General features: G+C 36.8%; 2 protein-coding genes across 5 annotated transcripts in view; one reads left to right on the forward strand and one right to left on the reverse strand.

Annotated features, from left to right (window-relative positions):
• Window positions 1-8,032: 8,032 nt before the first annotated feature.
• Window positions 8,033-13,485, forward strand: LOC311304709 (endothelin-1). Its single transcript, XM_084431896.1, has 4 exons — window positions 8,033-8,120; window positions 11,711-11,858; window positions 13,071-13,199; window positions 13,278-13,485. Exons 1-4 carry the CDS (start codon window positions 8,063-8,065, stop codon window positions 13,381-13,383), a joined length of 441 nt encoding a protein of 146 aa, XP_084288022.1. The 5' UTR covers window positions 8,033-8,062; the 3' UTR covers window positions 13,384-13,485.
• A 1,656-nt stretch (window positions 13,486-15,141) lies between these two features.
• The window catches only part of adgrg6 (adhesion G protein-coupled receptor G6), a 45,661-nt gene continuing 35,902 nt past the window's right edge, over window positions 15,142-24,900 (reverse strand). For all 4 annotated transcript variants that reach the window (XM_084431894.1, XM_084431893.1, XM_084431892.1 and 1 more), the window contains 7 exons: window positions 23,776-23,903; window positions 22,755-23,023; window positions 22,542-22,641; window positions 22,097-22,380; window positions 20,750-20,851; window positions 20,167-20,319; window positions 15,142-16,302 (listed from right to left, as the gene is read on the reverse strand). In XM_084431894.1, coding sequence (XP_084288020.1) covers window positions 16,121-16,302; window positions 20,167-20,319; window positions 20,750-20,851; window positions 22,097-22,380; window positions 22,542-22,641; window positions 22,755-23,023; window positions 23,776-23,903 — 1,218 coding nt within the window. In that variant the 3' untranslated portion in view covers window positions 15,142-16,120. The remainder of the gene's footprint in view (window positions 16,303-20,166; window positions 20,320-20,749; window positions 20,852-22,096; window positions 22,381-22,541; window positions 22,642-22,754; window positions 23,024-23,775; window positions 23,904-24,900) is intronic.

Consider the following 24,900-nt stretch of genomic DNA (forward strand, 5'->3'; position numbering starts at 1 on the left):
AAAAGTCTGGGATCATTGAGATTTTCTTTATTTTTTAGAAAGTAATACTTTGTTACTTTTGTTCAAATGAATGTAAATTTGAATCATATTTCAGAAAATTGCTGTATTTTTGATCAATAAATACAACCAGGTGAGAATTAGAGACTTCTTTCAAAAACATTTCAAAAATATATCTGTTGAACGGTAATAAACAAGTGCTGTATTTTGTAATATTTTACATTACAAAAAAAGTAAATTATCAATTTAAAAATAATAATATTAATTTATAAATTAACAATAGGTGCCAAAATATGCATTTTATAAATTATTTATTTATAAATGTATTTATAAATTATTATTATTATTGCCTTTATTTCAATAGGACAGAGATTTGGAAGCATTTGGGGAAGGGGGGAGGAGAACATGTTCAGGAAAGGACCTCGGGATGGGACTTGATATGTTGGAGTGCTTAAATTGCTATATAACAGATATCATAATCAACACGCTTTACTGTATACATAAACATGATTTATTGAAAGATAAACTCAGAGTAATTTTTTTTTATCAGAGGTACACAGAGGTATCAGAGGCTTTTTTTAGCCAGCTCCACTATACAGGCCTGAACAAAAAATTAAAAAATTTAAAAATAGGTCATATCTGAGTGACCAAGTGCAACTTACAGTATGTCTCCAGTATGTTTGCTATCAGTGCTCATTAAGGCACACAGATATGTAAGCACTAAAGGAGTGCATTGTTAAATGATGTGGTTCACTATACTGACCATGTTTGTCTGGGCCTGTCTGTATTGAGAGGGACAGACATATATGGCTTGGCGGGAACTTCTGAGCCATAATAAGAACCAGATGTAAAGGAGACAGCGACGGTCTCAAAGTCAGACTTATAGCACTGTTTATGGCCTGTTCCCTCCAGCGTTCTCTTGTGCCGAAGGGCTTCTGTAAAACTTTCCAAAATCAATTCACAGGCAATCATTTTTCCCCTCTTATCAGGGAAGAATACTTACTCAGAGATTTTCTTGCGGTGCTAATTAATTGCTTCTGTGCTGACATGTATCATGTGTTTCATGTCATGACAGTAATGTATCTGATGGAATGTTACTGTCACATACTGCATGAGTCACTATACAAGTCAATGAATTTCTGTACAGTCATCTATTAACCATGGCAGATGTTGAAGCATCTGCAGGGTACATGTAGGCTAAAAGACTTTATTGGAAAATTTCTTTATAGTGAGAAAAGGTTCTTTAGATTTTTTGAAATATTCCTCACAATAAGAAAAATTGTTCTTTTAAAAAGGTTCTGTTGCATCGCTACGAAAACCCCCTTATGGAACCTTTATTTGTAAAGGTGCACAACAAATCCTACAATGCTTGTGCACCATAAATACAATCCTCAAGGCTCAACAACAAGAATTTTTTGCCCATCCAACATTTCACATTTAAATTTGTACTTTTAGCAATGAACTTCTATAGTTTTAGAAATATTTTTTTCATTAAATGTTAAAGTCTCCATGAAATCAAAATGTAAGTATTTTGGCTTTTAGTATGAATATGCTGTGTATGTTGTATATGAATATGCCTTACTGCTATCTATGAGCTAATCTGCTTCAAACCAATAAAAAAAATCACATTTAGAAGATAAGCATTCAAAACTTACAGTCTCTCACTTCTGCCAATATGGATCAATGATTTTGATGACATTACTCTGCACTTCAGCTTCTCATCAGATTTTCTGTCCAATCAAATGCTCTCTAGATTCTAAATCATCCCGCCCCCTAAATTATAAATAGGTCACTTGTTCACACATTTACCATTTTCTAAATGGTTAATGGCACATAGTGCACTATATAGGGGAAAGGGAAATATAAAGACAGTGTAAATATGCTTTACATTGAAGTCTGGTTTCACGTTAGTGTTACGTGAACCGCCACCGGATGCACACAGTCTGCTCCGGTTCAGAGACACGATAGCACAGAACGGATCATATGCGCGAGTTGGCGCATACTGGAAAATGTATTTGAATTCTGCACAGAATGCTACATTTGAAAGCGATATGGAGGAGAAACAGTTAAGAGATTAGGAGGAAACTGTGGCTTTACCGAGGTTAATTGCTCTGGCCGAGCTGTGATATAACCTAAACGCTATTGGCTATTTAAAAAAAAAAAGGGGGAGGAGCTGTTCGATATGTCCCGCCCTGTCTTCCTGTTTCAGTAGAAATGATGTCAACACATTAAATAATGCTACGCATTACTGATTGGTTTGTAGTTTTCAACACATTCCAAAATCTCAATGGGGCTATGGCATAAGCATATGAATATTTTCACCATCTATGATCCACAATTCTAAATGGTGAATAAATTGTGGCAGTCTCCTGACAAAGTAACGTTAAAAAGTACAATGCAAACATCAGGAGGAAGGACGAGACGGTGGAGAGCTGTCTAGTCGGTGGAGATTAAACTGTGATCACTGCTGCCACCTTTAAAAGTGACTCATTTGGAAACACTTGGGGAAAGAACAACATCAGTTTTGCTTTGGTGGCTTGTGGAAAAGCTGGAGGCGTGCAGGTACATACAAAGAGGTTAATTTCCATCCATAGACCTAAGGCCAGGCAGACAGAGCAGGAGTCCGGCCAAGAGCAGGAGAACCTTTCCATCAATGCAGAACTCTAAATCACTCCACCGACAGTCTCAAAGGCGTCGTGTTTTTGCAGGGCGGGAGCCAGGAGAGGATGTTTAGCTGTGCTTAATCCTCTCCTGGAAGTTCGACTTTGATCGTATCTTGTACATTATTAACATGCGATTCCACACCCGTGTAATGTACAGTTGCAGGGAGGAAGTGATCAGCCAGGCAGACAGTAAAATAGAAGGGCTAGATGCAAGCCCAGCAAGACCTACATGACATATGGTGAAAAATCTGTTCTTCGCTGTTATTAAGTGGCTCTCAGGCTGCCTTCAGCCAAGGCATACCCAGTAAGCCATGGCAGACTCAGAATACTGTTCTTGTAGAGCTGACGCATTTTGATCCAGTTGAGCACTGTAGGGCTGCCCACCCTCTGATAGCCCATTATATTTAGAACGCTTTGTCGTCATCTTGCTGTACACTGATGCTCTCATAAATTGCAAACTGCCAAATGCACTCACAGTACACACAGTACTAAATATCTAGCACGTTGTCTACATATTTAGTACTGCGTGTTCTTACAGTATACAAACTGTGCAACATATGCTTCACAATTTTTTTTTAATAGGGTTATTTATCTATGCCAGTAAGAGATATAAACACAAAGAAAAAAATCTACAGAGGTAAGTTATTAGACAAAATTAGCATTTGTAACCACTACTTTCAATGTTTGCCTCAGAAAAATTGCCCAATAACTCTTAAAGGCCTTTGCCTGAGCCCAATTACCTAAATATAGCCTCAAAATCTTTTTGGTATTTCAAGTCGCAGTTGCCCAACATGTGTTTTTCTGGTTGCATAATTACTGTGATTTGTCACAAAAATAGCATAATTATCATTTACTTAACCTTTAATTAGTTTTGTTGTCTTATCTAATTTATATGCTCCAGTAGTGTGGTTCTTGGATTTATCAGAACAATTAAAATGCTGATGTACAGATTGCCACAAATAAAAGCATTAGTACCAGCGGGATGTGTACAAGTGCTATTTTCATTTCACCATATATTCGAATTATTGCACATCATTTTGTATAAAAAAAAAAAGAGAATTTACTTAGAAACTATTTTTTTGAAATTGCTAGTAAATTTCGCAGATAATTATAAAGAAACAGCAAGTAACTCATTGAATTAAAAGTGAAATGTTGTAGTAGACAGACTGAAATAATATTTTCTTGTAAAGCATACTCCAGTAATCTTTGTTTTATTTACAACCTTTTAAATTTGTTCCCTAAATACTAGACATTTTGTCAAATTCGACTAAATTTGGGGCCATCGTAAAAGAATAATTCATTCAAAAATGGAAATTCTGTCATCATTCATGACTGTCACATCATATGTATGACTTAATTTCTTCGTTTAGTAGAATGTTTATGCTGTTCTTTTTCATACAATGAACGTGAATGGTGACCAGGGGCTGTCAAGCTTCTTAAATGTCAATCTGTTTCTTACACAAAGTTATCGGATGACTTTAGAAGACTTGAAATATAGTTCACAATTATTATGGACTAACTGTTATGATACTTTTATGGTGTTGTTTGCCATTATTGGAGCTTTGCAACCTCTGATTATCGTTCACTTTCATTGCACAAAAAAAAAAAAAAAAAAAATTGTGATCATTGAAAGAAATGATTTACTTTTAATAACTGAAAGCAAGGTTAAACTTAAACAAGACACATTGTGCTTAGGTTTGGTTAAACGTCAAACAAAATATTGGCCCCAGGGCTGTAGAGAAATTTACAGAAAAGTTCTAGCAGTTCTTAGTGTAAAGCAGAGGACAAAATCTGTACCTGACAAGCTCTCATTCTACCTGAGATCAAACTGATGTCTGACAGCCTCTCAGCAGCGATAAAAGTCACCTCTGCTCCATTAGCTGCCTGGAACAGTCACCCAACCGCCCCGTGGGGAACAGTCAGCATTCATTCTGTAATCAAAGGTAAAAAGTATGGTTTTCAGTAAGAAAGTGTCTCAGATTGATGCATCCGGCTCCCTGGTTTCCTGCTGGGATAATCGGTAATAAATCACATTTAATTTCCCTGTGTATGTGTGTCCAAGCCCAGCTCTTGAATATGAGACAGGATGTGGTGGACCTGTGCTAGCAGGACTTTCTATAAGAATATCAATCCCTCATACATTATGCTTCATTCTGGTAAGAAGAAAGCATTAGCACTTCCTAAACTTGAACAATCTGGTGTATTTTTGTAAATATTAGGCTACATGGTTTGTTCTGACAAAGTAAAAAAAAAAAAAAAAAAGAACGTAGCCTACCTTATCTTAAAATAATCTTATAATCATAATTTATAATTCTTTCAAAACAAATGTAATTAAGAGGTTTTGCTGTGCAGTTTCTTTAAATTAACTATAGGCTATAGCCTACTATAAAACTGAAATACAAAAAAAATGTAATGCACTACTGGCGTAGGCCTAACGTTACTGCTCAGGCCTACTGTATACTGCCTTACATTTTTTAAAAGCAATATGCTTTATAAAGTTATATAACGTAGGCTACTGTTAGCCAGTCATCATCAGAACGTTTTGCTTTTCGAAATACACACACTTTTGCTGTATAACAATGTGGACATTAACCAAGCCTGCTCAGCTTTCCAGGTGGTTCATGTAAAACACTGACGCTCTGACTGACTCTGAAGTGCAGCTTTGAGCGGGAATCTCTCACATTATTTCTATAGGGAAACGCTCGACAACCATTTCTTATCCATTGTGTTGACCAATGGGTGAGAAATGGTTGTCGAGTTTGGAATAGCAGGCTAATTTAGTGATTTTAAATTGATTAACGTGTTACCTACCTTTAAAAATTGGCCTAGAAATGAGATTGTAGTTTGAACGCTTGATGTAATTCCCACATCTGAGCACTAGGTGGGGTTGTAGTGCACATTCTTTTCTGTCTTACCTTGTGTGAAATGACATCACCTTCATTATCTATGACTGGAATTGTTGATTATTTTTAATTAAAGCAAATAAATTTAATTTATTGTAATTATTGTAGTTTTAATAATAATAATTTGTTACATTTATATAGCGCTTTTCTGGGTACTCAAAGCGCTTCACATATGAAAGGGGCGGAATCTCCTTAACCACCACCAATGTATAGCATCCACCTGGATCTTTGTTTGTGTGTGTGTGTGTGTGTGTGTGTGTGTGTGTGTGTGTGTGTGTGTGTGTGTGTGTGTGTGTGTGTCCACTGGCCTGGTAAACCCTAAATTATTGGGAAGTAACACAAATATGGCAATATCCGAAATCCTTGCCCTTGTGGGGACATTTTTTGGTTTATAAATCATACTAAGTGGATTTTTGAAAATATAAAAATGCAGAAAGTTTTCAATGTGCTAGATATACTCGCAAATACAAATACACTCCTTTACATAGGCCTAGCCTACATAGGAATAAACGTGTGTCTGTGTGTGTCTGTGTGTGTGTGTGTGTGTGCTACATTCACATTTACCTATCGATCTTACATATTTATAGCATATTTACATAGGCTACATCTATCTATCTGTCTTTATCTACACAAACACACATGTTGTGAAACCTTCGTTTCAAAAAACAGAACTTAGTATGATTTATAAGCTGTTTTCGTCATTGGGACCCCCCAAAAAATGTCCCCCCACTTGGATTTCAGATATTGCCATCTTTGTCCCCATTATGTAGGGTTTAAAGCTAGTCTAGCTTTATCATTGTCTTCTCTCAATATTTAAATTTTAATGTATTTGCTAGTTCCAGGATGGATAATCATGAACAGATTGTTTCATTTAAGGCTAGCTTGGCGAGCTGACAATAATTCTTTTGAAAAGTTTACGGAAATGTTTTCTTCTTGTATAGAGGTCGGTGTTCTGTGAAAACAGAAAAGTTATTGATTTACAGATTGATTTAGTGAACGATTCCACATGCCTTTATATGTTTTTAGTTTTTTGTACTTAGAGCAGTTAGCCATATTTATTAGTTTAATAAACACTTATTCAGCACATGGTCATAGCTACGAAAGATAAAACTATCTTTAATCAAAAAGTGATATGAAATGCCATACAGCAACAAAGACTTGCATTAAGAATCCAAAAACTTCCCTGTCCCTTTCCACCGTCATTCTCTTCCAAAGACCAATACTGCAAGTCTTCAATAAAATAACAAAGTTAGATTCACATAAAAAAAATCTGTTTAACTTGTTTAGTGGCACAGTGTCATTTTTTCAGACAGTCGTTCAAACTGTTCATTAAATCTCTCCAGCAGCTGCAGGAAGAATCCGTTTGGAGCTCTGAAGTTCTCCTTCCTTCTCCACAGCACCTCACCTCACATATCTAATTGCTGTAGCCAGGGGCTCTGTGACCAAATATGTTGTTTTGTGTTGTGCCCAGCCTTTAATTATCTCTCCTGAATGCAAAACTAAGCCTAATCTGGACTAATGAGAAGTCAAAAAGTGAGCTAAATAGAACTACGGGTGGGAAAAAATAACCCCTGTGGCGCTCTACATCAGTTTGCCCCCACTGTGATTAAATGACAGGCCCCATTGAAGACCATTCTCAACTACTTTCACACAATATCTCTTATATCTATGTTTGGATAGTGGAGCTCTTGTTATATTTATAATTTTCACAAAGTTTGAGATGGTTATGGTATAATTGCCCAAAAATGAGAGCAAGAACTGTTTTTGAACTTTAGAAAATGTTTAACCAGTTAGAGGAACCCTCCACAGTTAATAGAGTCTGCCACGCAGATGCTTATATTGAGATGTTTCAATTGGCTTTTTATTGTTTTAATTAAGATGGAGGTTTACCACAATGGGCTTCCCTTGGTTTGGGGAAGAAACCTGGTCTGTCTAGGCTTTCCACTTTGAAAAAGCTGGGTTTCCTCTCCAGGCTGTAGTTTTGACTTTGTTCTTCAAACCTCCATTCCTAACATAGCGTCGGGAAGGCAAAAACAAAGAGTGCGAAAAAAATTCCCATGAGATGCCAGCTCACCTAATTCGTCCATACGATAAACCTCTGACCGTGCTGGAAGCACTTGATGAAAACAGACAAAGTTGAGAAACCCTGCTTTCACAAGCGATTTCATATGGAGTTAGAGCATCTCCAAACAAAGGGAACAAGGTCTCCCTCTCTCTCTCTTTCTCTCCCATTGACACTCCCATACAATGTGTCTTGTCAAACACCTGTCCCCAGCATTGTGAAGAACAACTTGGCAGGCTGATCCAAAGACGGAGATGGGGGGAGGAGGGTGTGGTAGGCTGGAGGTGTCGAGAGAGTGGCAGGAGTTTGAGAAACTCCATAACCTGCTCTCTCTCTCTCTCTCTCTCTCTCTCTCTCTCTCTCTCCACACAGCTTTGCTCTCTGAGTGTGGATAGACATCCAGGAGACAGGCTTGCCAAATTAAAGCACTGTGCATCATGGATTTTTCCTTCTTATTTGTAATAAGTGTGGTTGTTTTCATATTGGAGCAACAAGGTAAATGGCTATCATCTTTCTTTTATATAATTCTGTCTTTCTGGTCAAATCTTTAACAATGTGAATATTTTCCTATGTGAAAAATGTCAGTTAAAAATGCTAATTCAGTTTACATGAGATTTTGTCTATAGCTCAAGCAGTTAAACCATATTGCTGTCAAAACGTCATTGTCATATTCTCTCTGGTATGTTCTTTGAAATTCAAATGTATTTTCACATCAAATTTGAATATTAAAAAGATTTGTTTAGCAACTTTCTAGGATGTTCTAATTGCTGTTGCTTAAAGAAAAAAAAAAAAGGGTAAAGGGATAGTTCACCCAAAAATAAGAATTCTGTCATCAGTTACTCACCTTCATGTCATTCCAAAACTGACTTTGGAACATTTTAAGAAATGATTTGGTTACCAGCATTCTTCAAAATATATACTTTTGTGTTTCCTATAGAAGACAAAGCCATGCAGATTTGGAACAGCATGAGTAAATGCTAGATTTTTTTTTTCTTTAATTAACTCTCACTGTCTAATAGTCAGCTTTTTACAACCATTTAGATTTCAGTTATCAAATGTCTTTGCTTTTATAACACCAGTCACAATATGCAGTTGTAAAAGTGTAAAAGATTGAATGGATGAATTAGGGTTAAATGTGGCGTAAAATGCTTCTTAATCCGTCTGGTTTGAGCATGTAAGGGTGTAAACTCCCGCATGTGTAGGCCATCTCCTACCACTTCTATGGACCACAGAACATATAACTTCCCTCATGGTGGAGCAAAAGCAGAGAGAGTTGCCTCAGAATGGTCTAGCTGGAGGAAATAAGGCTTTTGCACTGCGGGTAGGCTTCATTTTAATAGCGTGCAGAGTTCATCACCAGTGCAAGTTATCTCTGTAAACATTAGTTTAAGCAAAGATACATTTCAGAAATTTTGATTGTGATCATTTTGACATTTTCTTGAATCAGTTAACACGGTTGCAGGTTGGCTCACGTTTTTTTCATAGCCAAGTTTGTTGTTGAGCTCTTTAGTTTCAGCATTGGATGTTTAGTATGCAGTGCGAAAGACTGGGATAATATACTTTACAGCAAATGAATATTATTATGGTTAATTGCTGGAACTACAGAGCCATGTTCCTCCGAAGTTTTGAATTTCAAGGCCGGTCTCACACAGGGTGGAAATAATCACAGCTTTTCATTTTAATAACAGCAGTCAAACTATTTTATCGCTATCTTATTGCTAACAACAGAAAAGCTTTTGCTTGTTCATGGGTGAGATGGTCTGGTTTAACATTGGTGGTTATGGATTTATGTAATCCCTCACCTGTCCTTTACAATCCTACACTGATTCGACTTGGCAGTCATCTCTCTCTTCAGGGCATGGGTCACAAAATTAAATTTTTCTTGGGAAAACAAAATGTGCTGAGGAGTACAGAGCTTGCCTTAGGTTTCTCATACCAGTATCGAGTTAGAAAAGTCTAGTCTGGTAAAATATTGCAGGGATAAAGAAAACGTTTCCTGATTGTCTTTCTCACGATTAAGGGATGGTATAAAGTCAGTTGTATGTGAATTATGTGAGGCATTTTTAGCAGACGTTCCAATGGATTTGTAACAAATTCCAAGCTCTAAATCTAAGCTACTTGTTGTGATTCATTCTCCTTACCTGATATATGAAAACTAGCCCAAATGCTTCACTGGGAAACCTCAACTGACGCCTTGAGGACATGGATGACAACTGATTTCCAGCATCAAAACAAAAGTCAGACCATTTGTCGTGTATTCCACATCAAACTTATATAGTTAAACCCCCACAGCTTTGTGATTGTGATGGATTACTGTGATCACTCCCAGATCGCTTTCCACAAGACCGGGGCATGCAATTCCACCCGTTTCTATAAGGACTTATAGAGCCTTAGGCTCTGTTCGCCTGATTGAGCACCTTAGATGTCATTCGGGTTACTGAGGTTCAACTAAAACACCTCTTCCATGTTCCAAAAGTCTCCACTGCTGAGCCTTCAAGAGAGCGAGACTTCCTGCAGCCTTAGTTCCTTCTTCATCTATCTTACCTCATTAAATAATTTGCCCTCTAATAGGGGTGTAACAATATATCGTGTCATAATATATTGCAATACAAAAATGCAACAATATGTATCGTGGATAGTGAACCAAAATAAAAAAATCACGTTTTCAGAGTTTTAGTGTCAGTGCTACATTAAACTACTATGTTGAATATAATGTATAATAATGCAATGGGGAAATATCTGTGGGTCCTGATAATGCCAAATATCTTATGTTACCAGTAAAAAGTGGCCTACATTATTTTATCTGTGAGAGCATATTCGTCTAAAATAATTATTTTCAGCTTCAGAATCATGAATATTTTTATTCTGGTGTCACTATTGTCCTGTGCATTGGGTTATCAGCACCAAGCCTATTCATACACCCACAATTTAATACCAAATTTAGCATTTTAATCAACAGTACATTTTTTCCTTAACCTTTTATCATATGTCTTGAAGTATCGCAATAACATCGTATCGCAAGTTCAGTACTGTGATGTGTATCGAACCGTGACATGAGGGTATTGTTACACCCCTATCCTCTAACTTTCCTGGCAATCAAATGTACCATGGTATTCTTTAAAGTACTTTGGTGTGTCATGTATAAATTTCCCGTTCTTTTGTATTTTCTTTGAGATTTGTTTTTCCGTTAAAGAGTTACCATGTTGCCGACGAACAAGAGATCTGTTTTTGATTCAACTTTTAAAACCCCAACCATCGGAAGCTGTAGTGGTGGTTTGCTTTGTACCATTTACATGCGCTGCTGGAATCCTAGAGGCATTAAATGTGGTTGGCCACAGATTCGTATTTGCTGTCTTCTTTAAACATGGTCCACATGGGCCACTTGGCTTTTCATTTCCCTCAACCTTAATGAAGCTCATGCAAACCTAAGCCATTTTGTTTGTAGGTTTCCTTTTTATTCTGTGACATGATTTGATTATTTTTACTGAGGTTGTGTGGAAATTCACTTCTGACCTAATAACCTATTAGATCATAGTTACATGAAAACTGGATCTGAGAATCCTCTGGATTAAAGGCCTAAAACAAAGAGGACCTCGGAGACACAACATTGCTGAAATGTTTAGACAGCAGCATGAGCTTATGTTATCACTTACATCGCCAAGCATGACTAATATTTTGACAAATTTTTAGGTTTTGTCTCAAGTGTAACACACATCAAAGCAAAAAACTAAACAAAACATAGGCTTGGAGAAATAGGAAAATATTTGCTAGAAATTCATGACTTAGCTGTATTTGATAGTCTTACCTAATTCGTTTTTGTTACTGCAAATACAGTACAATTTTTTATATATATTTTGATGTGAATATATTTTAAAATGTAGGCTATTTATTTCTGTGATGTCTTGCAGTGTTCTTCAGAAATCATTATAATTTGCTGATTTGTTGCTCAAGAAACATTTCTAATCATTATCAATGTTAAAAACAGCTGAATAGAAAGAACAGAATTTATTTGAAATAGAAGTATTTTGTAACATGTCTTTACTGATTGTCACTGTACCTGTTGTCTAAACTTTGCATTTGTTCAGTCCCAGGGTCACATGCCAACATTAGTCCATCTGTGAATGTTCCTCCAGAAATTCACCATCGCGAGAGACGCTGCTCCTGCGAAAACCTGAAGGACAAAGAATGCGTGTACTTTTGCCACATAGGAATCGTCTGGGTCGATACACCCAGGTACATCATCCGAACACTGATCTGTCTGTGTCTGTGTTCCTATAGAGATCTCTTTGAGCAGTACAAAAAAGAAAGAGAAGTGGAGGTTGAAATCTGTGGGGGATTGAAGCTGGTAACCTGTACACTGAAAGCACGTGTCTGGTTGTATTTAAGTGTGTGGTCTCATTAATGTGGCCCACGCATGGAGACCTGAGGACAGGCAGACTGCCTTTGGTGAAAAACAACCAAGAAACTAAAGATTGAGGGTCTGGCTCTCGGGAAGTGAAATTAGAGTCAAGTCTTTGAGAGAAATTAGAGAAAATTCAAAGAAGCACAAGTCTTTTTATTCAGTTCATGAATTTGAAAATGGCTCTTTATTGTGCAAAAAAACGAAATATTATATATAAAAAATAATATTTTAAATATGTTATGAATATGGTCAAAACCAAGCATTTACACATGTTAGTCAAGTCATCTTTATTTATATAACAGTTTAATACAGATTGTTTCAAAGGAGATTTACAGTGATAACAGGAAAATAATGCATTTTGGCTGTTGTTCAGCTGAAGTCAGTTCTGGCTTGATTCAGTTCCATTGTAAAGATCATCGATTATTAAATTAGGTAATTTCATCTATAAAGCATTTCTGTTTATTAGTACATATAAAGCACATTTATTGGTCATTCTGCGTGACCATGTTCTACATTCCTTAATCCACCCAATACCTAATTCACCCAAAAATGAAAATTGTGTCATCATTTACTCACCATCCAAAGCTGTATGAGTTTCTTTCTCCTGCTGAACACAAAAGAAGATATTTTGAAGAATGTTGGTAACCAGACAGTTGATGGACCCCATTGACTTCCATAGTATGAAATGAAAATACTATGGAAGTCAATGGGGTTCATCAACTGTCTGGTTACCAACATTCTTCAAAATATAGCGTACAGGTTTGGAACAATATGAGGGTGAGTAAAGGATGACAACTTTTTCATTTTTGGGTGAACTATCCCTTTAACAACTACCTTAACTATTAATAAGCAGTGATTATGAGTTTACTGAGGCAAAAGTCGTAGTTAATTGTGAGTTAATAGTGAGAATTGGACCCTAATCTAAAGTGTGACTGAGTTTTTTCCCCCCAATAATTTATTACATTTGATTTTTTTTTTTAAATCACATGTTAAATATTGATATGTTTGGAATGCACTTAAAAATATCAGCTGTTCTCTTTCAGTCAGGTCATTCCCTATGGTGTAGGTTCACTCCAAATGCGTCTAAGACGAGATATGGAACGATGCCACTGCGCGCATAGAAGAGACACAAAATGTGTGCGGTTTTGCTCTTACTTGGATCTCCAGCAAAAGTGAGTGTCATTATTAAAATCGCACATTGTGGCAGTTGCATTGCATTTGACTGATGCCCGACTTGGTATCTTTTTCAGAGATGAAAATGCCTCAGTCAAAAGTCACCATCCCAGAAACTACAAAGAACGATACAAATCTAGATTCCCCCAGAGACAGAGGAGGCACAATCCAATACAAACCTGAGAGGGATGGAAAAAAAGCTACACAGTAACTTGCTGTATATTATTACTTGGGCAGCAAGCCTGGCCGTATATCTGAATATGTGTGCTGTGAATGGTTTACAAAGTATAGTATTATACATATTGCGCTTGTCATGAAATGCTACAGTAGCATCTCAATAGTGACAGTATGAAGCAAACAGGAGCGATATATTATCTAACTGTCAGTATTTTGCGAAATACTGTGAAACCATATTGCTTCTAATTGACGTGTAATATACTATATCATCTGATGTTTCCAATTTTGTTTCCTTATAGTGATTACATTTAGAATATTTATTAAGGGCAATAGTGGTTTGTGGGCACTTTAGGTTTGACATTAAACATATTAGTTTTTCTTGGGTAAAGATCACTCTGTCATCCAAGGTTCAGAGTTTTAATATTATGTCTAGCTTTCTGTAAATTAAATTGTGGATGTTTGTTAATGAATAATATGAATAATTAAAAAATGTCTGTGTATGCGCAGAACTAGGACAAGCAGTTCACATTTATCAGTGGATATACAGTAGTTTGATTTTTCAGACAGTTGAAACTTGCAATCAATTTGTAATCTAATGAATGAGCTGAATATTTATTGTAATGTGAAAAGGCAAATAATAAAACCCTAAAACCCAGTCATTGGTGAAATGCACAAAGACCATCTTTCTTGATGGAAAATGGCTGCGGTATCTCATTTTGTTTTGTTTTAAACTTGCAATGACATGAAAATTGCTTATAAACGTACAATGAAAGTGAGGTTAAGTGCACAGAAAAAGTGGATGACAGGTACAGTTAAGCAGAAAATAACTTCAGAAAGGCATACTGTAGTGTGAGAGAAACTGATAAAACTGTCACCGTGCCTGGAGATCAAACGGGGAGACGGTAATGGCAAAGCTAAATGTTTCCACAGCGCTAGAGGCTAGCAATTTTCTGAATAACTGCACTCGCTCTTTCTTTTCCTGTTGTTGTTTTCCATGAAGTGGTGTAAAGCCTTTCTGGTGAAACCAATATTGTTAGCTGCTTTGGTCGCTGAGCGATCACATATTGAGGGATTTACCATGTAAGTTAAGGTGAATAGCATAGTAGTGCCTGAATCTTTAAATAAGGCTGGCTACTTATCTCCATTCATTTTTGGCATCATCAGGAATGCTGGTTTACCTCACAGGAAGGCTTTCACAAGAAACTTCTGGAAGGAATTTGTGGCGCTCTCATTTACTACCGGGACAAAGGAACAAACACTCTCTATTCCTGTCCCCCTGTTACAGTCAGACGGATTGAGCCAGCCACTAACCACCCTGTTAGGCTCTGGGAAACACCCTGACAAAACCCAACAAATGATTAAAAGTGAGCTAAAAACAGACGATTAAGATTATCAAGATATGATGGTATCACATAGGCCTAAGCGTCTCAATTCATCATGATCTTTAATTAGGCAACCTCTTTAATATTGATTAGTTGGGAATTTAAATGTAACAAACAGTATATAGTTTTACATAACTCTTGCTCTACAGTATATCCATATTATTTACTGTGCTACATCCCAGCTAACAAAATGATGTTCTAAGAAGGTTTTTGTCCCCATTAAGTTATGTAAACGGTATGTTCTCTGAACGTTCGAAACTTCCAGTTCTTTAAATGTTTTGTGCGAACAGTATTAAAACTATGCACAAACGTTCTATTACAGTTACTTTTCACCATAAGCAGAAAATGATGTTACTGTTCAAGCAAATAAGACAGACAATATCTGGTTTAAGTGCATTTAATATGCAAGATGTCACATTTTCATAAAGCATCCATAGCCACTATACTAATGATGATCTACACTGATGACCAGAGCAAACCGAACAGCCCTTGGTAAATGTTTTCTGCTGCTGACATTTTCTTCACCGAAGCATAGAAATCTCTTAAAAGCGTTTCAAATAAATACCAAGTCGAAACAACAATGTCATTAAACTACAGCAATAGGAAGATCTGAACATGTTAGATTTGGTGTATAGCTGTTGTTTTCCATTCCGTTGTCAAATAGCAGAAGACTGATCTTGGTGTTTTGCCCTTCTATTAGAGTAGTTTTATGTAACTGTATGCACTGAAACTATTGAACAATGTTCACACTGTAAAAAAACAACATTTTCTATAACATGTTAATCAGTAGTAGATCATGTAAAGACAGAGATCATTTAAATAATGACAAAATAAAGGTATTAAAGGTTCACTAATTTACAGCGAAAATGTACTTTATCTGCTTAAACCAAGGCAAAATTCACAAGCATTAAAATTCAAGCTCCAACCATTCGTGTTCTTTCAGTCCCGAACAGAGGAACTAGCTACTCCTCATGTTTTTAAGTCTTTGGTCGTGAAATGGTCCCATTTTTATGCCGCGGCAAGCATTTATAGATTTATATATATACAAAATACTTGAACAAAAAACAAAGTAATGTGCAAAAAAAAAAAGAAAAAAGAAAGTATGCAAAACAGAAATTAGAAAAAGCACAAACAGTAAAATATATTATGATTATTTACAGATCACATAGTCAGTATAAGCTGAATATCACAGTATATAAAATCCACACTTTCATAGCTTGCCCTCTCTACAGGGTTATGTGTTTCTCTACTCCAGTCGGGGAGGGTTAACTCAATATGCACTGTAGCGTATAAACATGATCCTGCCTTTCCACACAAGGTAAGTCTGGGACACAGGAGGGCTCCATCTCAGCCTCCTCTCCCTAGAATTTAGTGCTATTGCTAAAGCTGTCTGACATGATAATGTTTTTGTAGAAGTTGTCCGAGCGTACGGAGCAGTAGCCCTTTACCTTGTCCAAGACCTGGTGCACGGGGAGGATGGACGAGGAAGCCTCTCCGTCGGAAGGGCTGCATTTGGGACTGCTCTGACTGGAGAAACTTTTACCTGCAAATACGCCACAATGGTTGACTGAAGTAGTGAGCAATCCAGTATTGATGCCAAAGTATCTATACACTCGCATACAATATGAAGATGACAACTGGCACCCAATGCAAACTATTTTCGTACATGTTGGCTGCTTCAAAAGAAAGCAGAACTGAGTGTTGTCAATACTTTGACAGTTGGATCATATTAGTTTCCAATTCATTCAACTAATGGTGAGTTATTAATTGTCCATGCCATTCTGCTGATGTTCCATGCCTTTGTGCATTCTTGGGCAAAAACATTCCAATGCACACATGCACCTTCAGTCCCCTTCTATAAAGCTTCTGCCAGAACTATATTGCTTAAGCTTTTCTTTGCAATGATTCCTTAGCCTCTGTCCTATTATGAGGGCAATTGCGGCTACAGAAAGGTATTGACCTACAGAACTAAATACAGAATAACAAAAACTGGAGCACAGTTTTGGCATTTCAACCAGAACACATTATGCTCATGTACTATGCTAGACAAGTCATTATCTGATGATGATGAGGTCATTTAGATAGCTAATTCTAATATACAATACAATAGCAAAGATTATTTCACAATTCACATATTGTGTCATACTAGCGAAATTTACCAAATGAACAAAACAACAGCAACAACAAATAAATCTGTCACAATTTGTGTTGTAATTGGTATTTGCCACTAGAACTAGTCCTTCCTCCGCCTGATGAGATTTTTACTTCGCTATGTGCAAAAATAAAACAGCAAACAGAGAAAAGGGAAAATTAGACATTTTAAAGGTACACTATGTAACTTTTTTGTTCAAAATTAATACAATTTAAATAATACATCAATACATCCTCTATCCTTCTAAAACGTGTTTTTGTCTTACCCTGATATGGTAAGCCTATTATATGTGTTTATATTTTAGACCATTTGGGATGGTTTTCACGGGAAACTGCATATATGTGTCACTTGCCCGTGCTTGTCTTGCCATATCCGTAATTAGAGAAAAGTTGCTCTGTCAACTTTGGGAATGGTGTGGGAATGGCATAGGTTAGTTGTCACAACGAGCAAGAAAGGTTGACATGCAGAAGCAAAATCTCCAACCTCCGGAAAATCACCCGTTTTCAATAAAGGCTGAACAGAGGAGAGTCAAAAAGAGAACGCGACAGAGCTTGTAATAAAACAAGAATCAACATTGGCTTGGCTTTTCAGAGAACTGAGGGGTTTGAAATATTGGTGTTTTTATTACTCAACAGGTGAGTACGGTATTTTATTAAACAGAAAAATTGCCATATGTAGCTCTCTCACAGAGTTTATTGTATTACATTATCTATTGTGAAGGGTCATTTCATTATGTTTGTTGTAGCGCTGTGCTGGAATTTATTTTCAAGTTTGTTCTGTGTCTATTAACCCTTTCGCACGTACGATCACACCGGTGTGATCAGTCTAGGCTGGTCCCTGGAGCGTACGATCACACCGGTGTGATTAGAACGGTCAGTGCATGACGTGATCAACTTGCTAAATTCAAATGTGCTTTCGCGCGTTGGCTAGACAGGCGCGCTCAGAGCTGTCATATATCACAACTTTTCAGTGTTTTCAACCACATAATGTTTATTTTAGGTTTCAGAAATATAAGTACTAAAAAAACAATAGGCTACATTTAGAGTTTGTAAAATACACACAAAGGAACAAATGTCAAAGGAAGAGGCAATAATAATCCTTTCCATTATAATTAGTTGTATTCATATCAGATACATATTGTGTAAGTAACTTTAAAGTTTACTCTATTCTTCTCCCAGTTCACCTGCCACTTACTTTTATGTATTTCGGGAGAAGTGGATGAATTCACGCGTTTTAAATCCAACAGATCCGATTCTCTGAACTGCGTCTGCGGCACAAACTAAGATGGCGGCGCCCATCGCGCATACAGCTCAACTAACGCGATCGTTATAAAGGTGTTTAAACAACAAAACACTTCCACTTGCATATATTTGACAATCGGAATATCAGATATTTCATGCCATATCTAACAAATTTGTGAATATTTTGAATAAAAAAGGAAAAATGACATAAAGCAGATCATCATTCATTCAGCTCTGTTGTTGCTGTGGTGTGTCACGTGACAAGCAATGACGCGTCACCATGGAAACCATAAAGTGACACATTCTAAATAACGGTCGCCTTGAAAAACTCAAGCTGGGGGGTCAGCCAGTATATTTTTAACTTATGTGTGAAAGGGTTAATGGGAATAGCTACAGTAACGTCTTCAGCTAGTCAGCTGTCACCTTGTCATCTAAACTGGTTGGATCTCTTAAGCCTAGTAGTGAATGTTTTGTGAGCAGTAGGATAACCATATTCATCCGCACAGTCACGCAGAGCCGAAGCACAACCAAAAGTCTTGTTTTAACCGCTAGATGGCCAAAAGTTACATAGTGTACCTTTAATTAAATAGGAAGAAAGAATGGTCAGTTATAAATATTGTTAAGGAAAAATCTATACAGTGTACATTACAATAACTTAAAATACATAATTACACAGAGTGAGCTTGTGAAGAATGTATTCTTAGATAAATAATGCAATTTCAGTGTCATAACGGAATTCTTTTCATCTTAGCATGTATGCAAATATAGCAAGCCTATACCTCCTAAATCCTAAATGTCTCAATATTTTACAATGACAAACTCTACTGTGCATAACAGTAAAATTACTTGTGCCAAAGTAATGAGCAGTACTAAGTACACAAAGTATAAATCGTATCTGTTTAGTGTTTAAATTTCTGATGTTAAGTGCATTATTAGTGCTATACAGCAAGTGCATATTATCTATCCCAGGGCTCGTCATTAACGCTTGTCCGCTTGTCCAGGACAAGTGTATTTTTTAAACCTCTGCATGACCAGCGTGTAGAGTGATCCTGCTGTGGGCATGAAGTTTTACTGTGTATAGTTTTATATATTTTAGTTTCAGCAGTGCAAGCTGGGTATGTTCTCCTGTGGGGACATTAACACTGCCAAACGAAAAGAAAAAGAACAAAACAATGGAGATAAATCAAACCAGGCAACCGTGAGAAAAATTAGTGTCAAACAGAGTGCAAATGACATTCAGAACTCCTAAAAGACACTAAAGCTTGTCAGTGTCTACTGAAAGGTTGGGTGGGAGTCAAGTCTATAACTGCTTTATAATCATTTTTTTCGCATTGAAGTGTTTCTTTGTATTGCACCACTGTGCTAGTAACTTTATAAGCTATACTAATGACAATGACAACCAGCAGCAGTGTGCTTTCAAGCTCTTGAATGTCACTCCACAACTTGGATTCAATCCAACAGGCAACTATTCCATCATAAAACATCACAGCAGATGCCTAGCGTTTTTAAAAATGTCATGTCATGTGAAGGGATGTTTTGGAGGCCCAAAAAGAAGCATTTATGTGTTAGGACTAGGAGTGAGTTAGACTAGGAATTATGTCTAGGGCCGCTGGATTGAATTCAGTCTATCCCAACAGGGGAAGCTGATCACATGAATAGAGAAAAGCAGTGTGAACTCAAACTGGCTTGTGTGGTTTTACCTCAGGAAGTCTCTCCATGGCATTATTGCAGGGTACTATCTATACCACAAACATAAATACAGACACACACACACACCACTGAGTCACACAGTACACAGTATAGTCACACAAAAAGCAACACAGTAGAGCAAAGCACAAAATAACACAAGGCATGAAGGGCAAATAGTCAACCATTACACATCTTGGCAATATATTACTGAGAGCATGCCAACAAAACATGTCTAAGCCCTTTGAAATTAAATACCAGTTTTATTCCATCTTACTGCAACACCAACTGTGGCCTAAGCAATCCACATCATGATTTTTATGCTCACCTGCATTACTGTGCCTGGCAAAGGGGTTTAGTGTAGCTTTGGCTTTAGACGTCCAGTTGGCTGTAGTGGAGCCAAAGGAACTGGAGGAGAGGGACTTTCCCAGGTTATCAGAACTCACTTTCTTGGTATTATTAGTGGCAGTCTTGCTCCAATCTGCAAAATATGGTTTAATGTTATCTATAACTACCAGTTATCTTTCGTCACACAGGTGCATCCCATGCGTAAAGACACAGCATAAGAAAACACTTAAGTTAAATCTGCCAAATCTATCATTATAAATACAGGACTGGCATTCGAAAAAACAGCACTGTTTAACTTCACATCTTATTTGATCAGATTTAACTGGAAGTAAAGTCCAGCTAAGTTCTCACAATTGCAATGTGCCAAGAATGCAACAGGAGAGGTAACGTTACACAACTTCCAGCATTCAAACAGATCATTTTAACTAATCAATAGGCCTAGCTATAATATTTTCCACGTATTTGTATTAAATATATGAATCTCCCTCGGCATAGGATTTTGACATATAGTAGCTGACAAACCTCCGTGAAAAAAAAATATCATAGTACTAACTAATTTTTACCTGAATTATCTGCCAAGCGGAACTTTCCACAGCACAAATATCTCCTCCATTGCTTCTGTACATTTTCTTTCAGGGCACAGTGGAACACAAATATGAATAATCCTGTTGAAAAGAAATAAATAAATGAAATAAACAATGCTTCGTAATCTTTACAAACCGTAAGCTATTTTCTATTCCACACTTAATACCAAAGCGACCCCTAGCGGACCACATACAGAACTACAGATTTCTACTCTACATCTTCAACAGGCCGAAATAGCTCAGTTGGGAGAGCGTTAGACTGAAGATCTAAAGGTCCCTGGTTCGATCCCGGGTTTCGGCAGTATTTATTTGGTTAGAATAACTTTTTAATGTCAATAAGAGCTAAATTTTGGGGTAATTGTAAATATTAGAGTTTTCTTTTTAATATAAAAAGTAAATAATATATAAAACCACAAATATTTGTTTAGATAGAAATATCTAGACAGGATATTTTAAAGGTGTCTATATACTACAACAACAATTTTAAAAGTATAGAAATGTCAAATAAGCAAAAATATGTTTATTTGATACATAAACTAGCCCATTAAAATCAAAAAGAGTTTTGGAGTTCTAAATGTTTTAAGAGGTTATAAAATAGGGGTGTAAATTGGACAGTTCTGATTCTCTCAGCCAGCGATACAATGCCGATACCTCGACAAATTCTGCGATACAAATATTGATATCGATTGATTTATCGATATTTGGATATTATGTGCCAAGTTTACACAACTAGTTATGTTTTTATTAACTCACAAATGAGTTTTAATTTAATTAAACTCTTTGACAATTGCACACCCTCTCCCAATTGGGACGTTTACGACAGAAGTGTTCATTTGCAAAAACGGATAACTCCGTTCTTGTTCATTTTCATAAATCGTGATTGTGCATCCCAAGTAATATCAATCAAACTGAAGCTGGGTTGTTTTGATTAAGTAATAATAACTCAAAAAATACAGGTAACTTACAAAATTAAAGTTAATTGAAAGTATATGTTTTATATTTTAAAAGTTTGTTTTTTAGCAAAAGCAGAAAACTCCCAAAAAGTTTTTTTTTTTTGGCAAAAGCAGATAACTTCACATTTCATAACAGCATTGTCACCTGACCTGAATACTGCGCGCTGATTCGCTAAGGGTGCTTGTCGGTTTCTGCTGTAAAACATGAACTCGCGATGCCTTGACAGTGGACAATACCGGCTTTTGTGGTACATTTTTTTATGTATAAATAGGAAATATGTCAACACATGAAAGATATCATGCCCTGCATCAATTGATTCCATGGGGTCTTTAAATGTACAGGATAATGAAAATGGTTTAAGTATAAACCAACCTTGTAAGGAGTTGAAAATGGAGAAGAGGTACATGAAGGCCAGGCTGACCGGACCCCAGGCGAAGAAAGCAAAGCCCCAGGTCATGCCCAGCAAGAACGTCAGGCTGACCACACTTCGCATGTTACGTAAGACCTCCTCTCGGAGTGTTCGGTTGCTGCGCTTGCCATTACGCCCGCAGATCTGGATCATGACCACGATGAACATGGCAACATTCATCAGGAAGATCATGGAAAAGTAGCCCACGCACGTCATGTAGAATACCACTGGATTACGAATCCAACAGCTACAGAAAGAAAGACCGGGAAAACCAACAGAATAAGAAAGTAAAAGACCATTCCAACAGAAATTCATTCTTTATCAAGAATGTAAACTACACAAATCTGTTGCATTCAACTTTCACATTTGACATAAAAAAAATGGCCAGTTTGAATTTGCCAAACTTACAAATCTGTGCCCTGTCCATTCTCTCCTTTTCCGTAATAGTTTTTTCCATAAAAATTTTTGTTCACAGCCAACACAATTCCAACAATTACTGCAGGGACACCTGAAAACACAGTCAGATCTTCTCACTGCTTAATATGTTCAACGCTCCTTCACAGTGATCTCATGTTATATTGAACATTGGCAAACAGAAAGAAATCTTGGTGTAGAACTTACCCCATCCCACAATGCAAAACTTGAGGATGTATCGCCGAATGTAGGTGTTGAAGACCTTGACCAGGGCAATGTACATGTGGATGGACTCTAAGCCCATCCAGGTGAAGGAAGTGAGAAGAAAAAAGTGCAGGAAAACAGCCACTGCCACACACAATCCCTCAATGTCGTATGAAGCCAACCAGCCATCCAGAAGAAACACCATGTTGAGGAAGAGCAGTGACGTGCTGAGATTCATCAGGATCTTGGAAGGATAGTCTCGCCGCAGCTTCCTACAGATTTAATTCAAAGAAAACGATGAGTCTTTGCAATTCCGTTGCACCTTTAGCCATTTACACTACCGTTTCAAAGTTTGGGGTCTAGAAGATTTGTTAAAGTCTCTTATGCACACCAAGGCTATGCATTTAATTGATCAAAAACACAGTAAAAGGAACAACATTCTGAAATATTATTGCGATTTAAAATAAGTCATCTTTTTAAAAATATATAAAAATGTAATTTATTCCTGTGATGAATTTTCAGCATCATTACTCTATTCTTCAGTGTCATTCTTTAGAAATCATCCTAATATGCTGATTTGGTGCTTAAGAAACACTTCTTATGATCTATAATGTTGAAAACAGTTGAGTTGCTTACATTTTTATTAAAAAAAATTGGAAAGAGTGATACCTTTTATTTGATAGCATTTATTTGAGATTATTTGTAACAATGTAAAAGTCTTTACTGTCACTTTTGATCAATTTTGATCTTCCTAACTGAATAAAATTATTATTATTTACTATAGCATAACTACTGTAAATACTAGCAACAAGCAGTCTAATTTTATGCTACATTATTAGGGCTTGAAGAGGAGAGTGTAGCCTAAACTGGGTAAAACACAATCCTGGATATTGTGCAGAGCTAATGAAGACATTTTTTGAGAAAACATCAGAATTTTATTGGAAAGCCAAATGTAAGACTTCACAATGTGTTCACATAGATGAGTCGTTAAAAACACGCTGTTTAAAAGTCAAACGCTGCTCACTCGAAAGCGATGTACGTGAGCACTGTTGCTGCTGAAAAAATGGCTGAGATGCCACAGCCGATGTAGGTAATAAAGGTAAGAACCCTGTTGTTCTTCTCATCTATCTGCGCAGAAGCTCCAGAGATGTCCTAAAAGACAAAAGCGAGGCAAAGTTAATCAATAATGACATTCACCAGAGTTGTATGCGTCTCATTCGTGTTTAATTATGCTGAAATATGAAAAACACATCCATAGATATAAGGGATGTAAGTTTTACATAAGGAAATTAAAGTAATAATTCCAGACGTATGACGTAGGCACTGTTGACGTAAGCTTAGGTGAGAATTGACGAACGTGGAAGCACAGAGGATAGAGCAAAACAAAACGCTGGTCATGAATTAGAAGTCTAAATGTGTAGTTTTAAAGAAAACCGTTGGATGATTTCAATATAAGAGAAGAGGAACTCGACTCTCTCGTGAACCCGCGTATGGCCGTTGCCGGAAGCCAGTGATTATAGTTTATAAAGTTTTAAATATGGATATTTTTCACATAAAAACTCATCGCTTCGCTTCAGAAGACATTTAATAACCCATTGGTTAATATAGCGCTGTTTGGAGCTTTAAAAACTCTGACACTATTCAATGCCATTACAAAGCTGGGAAGAGCCATGATATGATTTAATATAACTTTGTGTTCGGCTGAAAGAAGAAAGTCATAAACACCTAGGATGGCTTGAGTGTGAGTAAACTATGGGACAATTTAAATGTTTGGGTTTAATAGTACAAAAAAGCTTAACTTTGGATCATGAAATGCATAAATCATGACTAGCTATGAATAAAGAAATTCTGATAATGTTTGCATAATACTTCTTTCACATACGCATACATGCGTATAGAGTCAAACTACAGAGAAGATCCCTGTTTAGCTATTTGCCGAGTATTTGGCCCTGTCTGTTTCAGGTGTGATTAGCCACTCTGGATGACACATAAGACCAGAGCCGTCGCATAGACTGTGCGAACTGTGCAACCTTGCGCCACTAGGGGGCCTCGCAATCTTGCTGGTTTTTTTTTGTTTTGTTTTTTTGTTTTTTTACATATTTTTTTGTTGTTGTCCCCACCACTTTTTAAAACATCTCGCGGCACGAAT

This window comes from Rutilus rutilus (assembly GCF_951802725.1).
Source record: "Rutilus rutilus genome assembly, chromosome: 15".
Taxonomy (NCBI): domain Eukaryota; kingdom Metazoa; phylum Chordata; class Actinopteri; order Cypriniformes; family Leuciscidae; genus Rutilus; species Rutilus rutilus.